The sequence below is a fragment of the Penaeus monodon genome, chromosome 17 (assembly GCF_015228065.2).
Source record: "Penaeus monodon isolate SGIC_2016 chromosome 17, NSTDA_Pmon_1, whole genome shotgun sequence".
NCBI lineage: Eukaryota > Metazoa > Arthropoda > Malacostraca > Decapoda > Penaeidae > Penaeus > Penaeus monodon.
Window position 1 is genome coordinate 19,464,592 of NC_051402.1, and position 7,170 is coordinate 19,471,761.

Here is a 7,170-nt window from a genome sequence, read left to right on the forward strand (position 1 = left end):
TCAATGTAGGGGGATCCTTATAGTGTACAAGAAAGGCTTAGCAAACACTTGTACTTATTACTCTATTTATTACTTAATTCTACTTACATTTTAGTAGGATGTTGGCCCTTCTCGATCACCGTATGAACCAATAATTGGAAACAATGGTCAAACAACTTTGCTTAGACTCGTTCTTCTCCGTACTGTTATGTACAGTGCTACAGACGCGACTCCCTCCTGGGCGCTTGCGACGCCCCCCGGGTCAACTGAGGTCAGCAGTTATAGCGACAAACAACATTCACCTTGGTCCTGGGTCTGGTATAGGATTCGCACCCTAATACCCGAGTCTAGTATGCCTCTATCTCCCGCAAGACATGTAAAGGAACTTTCCTATCTTGTTGCTTTTACACCCTGTACACATGACAGTCTATGTGACTCCTTTGACACATGCATATATATTTTAGTATATGTTTTGTCATTGATTCTGACATCACTTTAGTTTAACTGTCGTGTAGTGTCATGATAGGCTGCGTTTAATTGTCTCACTTGAACTCTGGACTGAAAACTATGTTGCCAGACTGTAAGGATATTGAGAGCATCAGCATGTTTGTGTATTATGATGTATTTGTGTATTATGTGGTCAAAGATTTTGCAGACAACTGATGTGGGAGAAATGGGGCAATAATTTGTAGGCTCTGTGCGACCGCCTGTCTTGAAAAGGGAGGATGTTTGAGGTGAATGTTTGACTGAATATAGATTAAAGGATAAGGAACAAGGGAGAGGTGCAGGACTTCAGGATTAAGACAGGGATTTGGTCATGTCCAGTAGCTTTGTTTGTATTTAGTGTCATTAGTTTGGAGGATTGGAAGGTTAGGACTGCCAGGCATGTCAAGTGTATTAATGGCATCACGTGTGTAAACAAATTAGAAAAGTGATGAGTAATGGTGTGTGGTCCCAAGTGTCTTCCAAGAGTGTGATTGTTGTAGTGTCTTGCCTGTATGACTTCAAAAACTTCAATTGTTTTGGATTGTTTCTAACATTGTTGTTTTGAGAGATGAGGGAAATGTGTTTATTTCTTTGTTTTTTCTTTTTCTTTTTTGAAGATTTTAAGTGGTGTTGTCTGTAGTCTTGTTTTTTTTTATGGTGTTTGAAATTAGATGTGATTAAACATTTTCCAATTGGCAATAAATAAACTCATTAAGCAAAGAACATGGTTTTCAGTAATATATCCCTTGATAGCCTCTGGGTAAGTGTCGGCCTCTCATTCAAGGGGTCGCCGGTTCGCGCCCCGCCACGCAATTGTCGGGCGGATTTTACTGCTGTGGCTGGCTACCACAGCAGGTAAGGACTAGGTTCAACCGAGTCAGCACCAGCTGACACACGTAAGCGAGTCGGCATTAGTCGACACAGGCCGGGCTCCCCTCATGGGCATATCAGACTTATCCTTATCCCTTGATACTTTATTTGCTTAACAGTGTCCTCCAAGTGGTAGGAGAATAGGAGACTTCTTCTATTACAACTTTACATGTCTCCTTTTGACTGGAACAAAATATTTTCCATAAATAGTGAAAACAGGATAATACTTAAATACAATCATTCTCTTGTAGATATATTTCTAAGATCTACAGGTTTCCTGAATAATTTGTACATCCACAGTCAACCCATGGGAAATTTTATGTTAAACTCACAGTATTAAAGTTTTTTGTTGACATCTGTCTGCCTGCATTAACGCCATTTTCTGTTATGGTAGAGCCATATAAATTTTTGATCAAGTAAGCAAACAGCTTTAGAAAATGTTATATACAGTATATATTGCACATTTCAATCAACATGCTTTAAAAGAATGAAAGGCTTTAGCAAACCTGATGTTAAAAATCCTTTACATATTATAAAACGTGTATCCAATAATCTTTTTTTTTTTTTTTTTTGTACTCTTCCTTATCACAAAATCTCATCTTCATTGATAATATATTCTTTTGGCTCACACAGTTCCTTCTTCACTTCCTGTTTTAGTACATGGGCATCCTTATCAGCAGAAAGAATAATAACAACATTATGAGCCTGTTCCATGTCTGAAACTCTCTCTGTCTTGACTTTATTAACACATAATTTATCCATCAGCATTATCCTCGATGGAAGGGCCTCTTCTGTGTCATGTCCATCAGGTATGTGGAACTCATTGCTAGGAAAGTCTTGCTGCATCCTCTTTCCTTCCTCATTATTGGTGTTCTTTGCATCGGACCTGATAATAAGTGAACTCTGGACTTTGCTTAATGGTTGTACAGTCTTCGGTGAGGCAGCATTCACTTTGAGACTGGTTTTGGAGTCTCCAGGTGAAGTCACAGTAACCTGTGTGTTACCCGAGTGTGTGGAGCGGTAGTGCTGGTGTGCTGCAACAGCTGTTGCAAATGACTGGTTGCAAATTGTGCACCTGAGGCCATGTGTCAGGATGTGCGACAGGTATTGCTGTTTCTGTGGGTAGGACACTCCACACTCCTGACAGTAATACTTGTGGTGTGGCTGAGTCCTGATGTGGTGGCGCAGAATCTTCAGGGTAGAGAACCGTCCCCCACAAGTCTCACAGCTGTAACTGCGGGTTCTTCGGTGGAACAGGTTCTGGGAATGGACATGGATTTTATTAGACACTTAGATTTTCCTATAAGAACAGACACTAATACAGACCATGTGTCATATTCTTTGCTTACAAATAACAGCTAAGAAAGCATTTGCAAGGAATAGAATTTTGGATTTTGCTTATAATCTAAATGCAAAATGATACACTACAACAGCTAAAAAGTTTCACTGTACATGACATTTCTTAATATTGAATTTTTCTATCGTGTTCTACCAGTTTGATTGTCTGTTTCTCTCTTACCTCTCTCTCCCTCTTCACCCCTCATCTTCTGCCATCCTCTCATTTCCATCTAGCTTTCCATCCTCTCTCCCTCCTCCTCTTGTTTCCTTTCCACACCCCACTGTCCTCTCCCTCACCCTCTTATCTCTCCATTTCTATCTCCCTTCATACCTCCAACCTCTCTCAACCTCTCTTTCCCCCTCTCCCTCTTCTTTCTGCACCTTCCTTCACCTCCCATTGCCCTACCTCCTCATATTATCCCTTACACTCCACCCTTCTCTCTCCCTTATTCCCTCTCCTTCTCCCTCCATTCCCAATCCACATCCTGTCTCCTAGCCTCCACCTTCCTCTCTCCTTCAGCTCCCTCTCACCTCATGACTATTGAGCTGTTTCTGCGTGAAGAACTTCCTCCCGCAACGGTGGCACATGACAGTCCTCTCTCCATGGCGTAAGATGTGAGAAGCCAGTAGCATTGGGTGGCGGAAGACAGCATTGCACTTGACACATGTGTGTTCCTTACTGAGAGGAAAAAAGTAAATAGTACATTTAATGGGATAAAAACTTTTTTTTCTGCTGAGAGAATGATGATGATGATGATGATGATGAACTATAAGAATAACAATAACAATAACAATAACAGTAACAGTAACAATAATAATACATAGTACATTTAATAGGATAAAAAAAAAAAAAAAAATCTGCTAAGAGAACTCACTAGTATTTTTTAGAGTAATATCAAATATAATATAGTTTATTTATTCAAAACCTATTATTATAATTTTTGACAATACTCAAGAATACAGAAGTTGCAGTTAATGACAACTCCAGATTTTTTGCCAAGGTTTGCCCAAAGGAGCAGCAACTTCTGCAGGGGTGGCACAAGGTACAAATGTGCTCACCCCCCAAACAAATACATTGGAATATCATCAATTTTCCATTTTTGTCAACAATACCTATATCTGACTTCACTAATATTTGTGTCCTACAGGCAGTGCAGTATCCTCAGACTCAAGATGTGTCCCATACCATACCATGTTTGTGTTGAATACTTACTGACCTGAAAGGGGATGTATAAATTTCCTTCCTTCAGTTTCTGAGTAACCTGGAAACAGATTAGAAACAGGTGGTGGTGAAGATGTGTTTGTCTCACTCACACACACGCACACGCACACGCACACGCACACGCACACGCACACACACACACACACACACACACACACACACAGAGTGAGCGAGAGAGAGAGAGAGAGAGAGAGAGAGAGAGAGAGACGAGAGAGAGAGAGAGAGACGAGAGAGAGAGAGAGAGAGGAGAGAGAGAGAGAGAGAGAGAGAGAGAGAGAGAGAGAGAGAGAGAGAGAGAGAGAGAGAGAGAGAGAGAGAGAGAGAGAGAGAGAGAGAGAAGAGAGAGAGAGAGAGAGAGAGAGAGAGAGAGAGAGAGAGGGGAGGGACAGTCTCTATTAAATGAACCTCCTCTTGCCTTCTGTTTACACCTAAACTAACCTTTGGTGCTTTGTCGCGATGTGGTATGTAAGGGAAGGTCGTGATTTAAAAACTTCATGGCATGTCTCACACTGCTGAATCTTCCTCTTTCTCCCTCTCTTCTTTGGCTCAGTAACAACAGGTGATTTCAGAGCAGCCTGGAATAGAAATGGAAAAAAATATATATATATATACAGAAAAACAGACAATTTTACCAATTCTTAGATAAGAAATATAAAAGAGTTAGTTCTCAATGACCAAAAAGATTCATCAATCAGCTTACCTACAATAACAAAAGATCTACATAAAAGACAGACCTCAATGTTTTCTCTCTCCTGCTTGACGTGTTCTGGTACTTCATTAGGATGGAACTTGGTCAGGTGCCTCTCGTAAGCCCACCAAGTAGCAAGGAGACGGCCGCAGTAAGGGCAGTCCATGTCTCGGTGCGTTGCGGTCTTGTGGGCGTGGAGGGTCTGTAGTGTGGGGGCTAGGAATGGGCAGTAGGCGCAGGGTATGCCATCTTCAGGGGAGGTGGGTGGGTGCTTTCTACTCACCTGTTGGGTTGGGGGAATTGATATTAATAATACTGATAGTAATAGTGCTAAATAATAATGATACTAGTAGTAATAATTAAAACAATAATGAAATAATTAGAAAAAAATAAAGATGAAAATAATGAAAAAAGTAATAATAACTAATAATCGTAATAATTGAAATAATAATAATAGAAGTAATGATAATAATATTAATAATAATAATGTTAATGACAGCATAGTGAAGGGTGGGTAAAGCCACTGAGCAGTTCCTGGACATAAGCCATCTAAGAAAGCATCTCACTCTAATTAGCCTTAAATAAGCAATGGAGATTAAGAGAGACTTTATTTGGTCTCCTTTAGTTCATATAGTATTTGCTAAACAACCAAAGCTTAATGGAGATTGCACCAATTTAATTTTTTTTTTTATCTAGATAATAAATAACATTTGGCAATTTTGCATCTGGTGATTGTTTTGAGTACCAAATATCATTAAATGCAAGACCTCACTATAATAATAATAATAATAATAATAATAATAATAATAGCATTTTACGTTCAACATCTACTGAATTAAAAGGTATAACAGTATCTCCTCCAAGCAAGATCTGAAGATGTGATATGCCTAATAAATGAGTGATAACGATGTATGTAGATTATTTTCTTAAAGATGTGCAAAGAGATTATTTGCAATTTACCTTGCATAAATGAACAATTATTGATGCTTTTTGGTTTCCTTATTGCAAGATATATCGTGTTATTGGGGAAAAGCTTTAAGATTAGTGTTTCCAAGAGCTTTACTATGAGTCTTTCTCTATATCTCTGTGTCACATAAGCATAAATAAGAATAATTAGAATTGCACTTTAATATGCATTTCTGGCTCTCCAAAAAATCTAATTAAGAAAAGGAAGCAGCTGTGTATATATGATTACAATATGAACATCTTGTTTTACATAAGTGAGTAATGTCTGGCACTGCTCATTAGAAAAAAAAAGAGTGAGAGATTAAAAGGGTTGATGAGCAGGGTCATTTGCTTAATATGAATAATTTACTTCATTTGTGACTTAGAAAAAAGAGAAGGGAAGGAAAGGGAGGGAAAGGGAAGGGAAGAAAAGGGAAAGGGAAAGGGAAGGGGAAGGGGGGGAAGGAAAGGGTGGGAAAGGGAAGGGAAGAGAGGGGAGAGGAGGAGAAGAGAAGAGAAGGGAAGGGAGGGATGGGAAGAGAAGAGAAGAAAAGAAAAGAGTAGAGAGGAGAGGAGAGGGGGGAAGGCAGTGGAAGGGAAACAAAGAGAAGGGATGAGATGGAAAGAGATGGGAAGGGAAGGGAAATGAAGAGAAGTGATATATGCATATATGTGTATCTGATTTTATATCTTTATTTATATTCATATCTGTACATATAAGTGAGTGAGAGATTGAGTGAGTGTGCATGTGTAAGTGTACATGCATGTGTGTGCATGTATGTGTGGGTGTGGATGCATGCACGCATAAGTGCATGTGCATTTCTTTTTTTCCCATTCTTTGTGTGTGTGTGTGTGTTTTTTTTTGTTTTTTATTATTATTATTATTATTATTATTATTATTATTATTATTATTATTATTATTATTATTATTATTATCATTATCATTATCATCATTATCATTATTATTATTATTATTATTATATTTCAGATCTATTTCTATCAAGTGCCAACTCTCTCTCTACATAGACACACAGACATATACACAGAAAGACAAAGGCAAACATACACACATACCTGTACAAACTTACATACATACAAACAGACAGATGCACACACGCATGCATGCAAACACACAAAGTAAATAAACAAATAAATAATAAACCAGAAAAAATTAATAAATTAGATCACCCTTTAAGACAGACATTTACTACCCTTCTGGCTGATATTGTTTCTATGTGGAGAATCTAACTAATAAAAAAAAAAAAAAAAAAAAATCATTATATAATAGAAGATGTTTAGGAATCTTCAAATTTAACCTTCCCTTATCAGTTTTCCCAAACATGAAAAATCACTTGAGATTGCAAATTATTTCTTTGGTGATCCTTAGAATTGTGTTTATGAAAAGAATGGTACAGTAATTCATGATTATCTTAATAATACAAACTACTGACTTGTTAATAATATACTTAATATCAGTTCATCAGTCTTATGAATAAAAAGATATGTGAAACACAGAACTTAATCACTTGAAGGATATGTTTAATAAGACATGTTTTTTTTTTAACTTCCTTTTATTGTGAAAAATAAGCATATTCAAATGTTATATTCAAATCACTTTACAAATATGTATTATATTTACAAT

The 7,170-nt window shown here is 37.6% G+C and overlaps 1 protein-coding gene across 4 annotated transcripts in view; it reads right to left on the minus strand.

Annotated features, from left to right (window-relative positions):
- Window positions 1-1,574: 1,574 nt before the first annotated feature.
- LOC119583593 (zinc finger protein 320-like) overlaps window positions 1,575-7,170 on the minus strand; it is a 34,047-nt gene continuing 28,451 nt past the window's right edge. For 2 of the 4 annotated variants that reach the window (XM_037932162.1, XM_037932163.1), the window contains exon 8: window positions 7,147-7,170. This exon is cut by the window's right edge and continues 1,828 nt beyond it. Coding sequence is in view for 1 of the 4 variants with exons in the window: in XM_037932165.1 (XP_037788093.1) it covers window positions 1,921-2,595; window positions 3,205-3,352; window positions 4,334-4,470; window positions 4,630-4,866 (1,197 nt within the window). In the remaining 3 variants the exon portion in view is untranslated. Of the gene's footprint in view, window positions 2,596-3,204; window positions 3,353-4,333; window positions 4,471-4,629; window positions 4,867-7,097 lie in introns of those variants that run through there. The other 2 variants (XM_037932165.1, XM_037932161.1) reach the window with 2 other exon arrangements.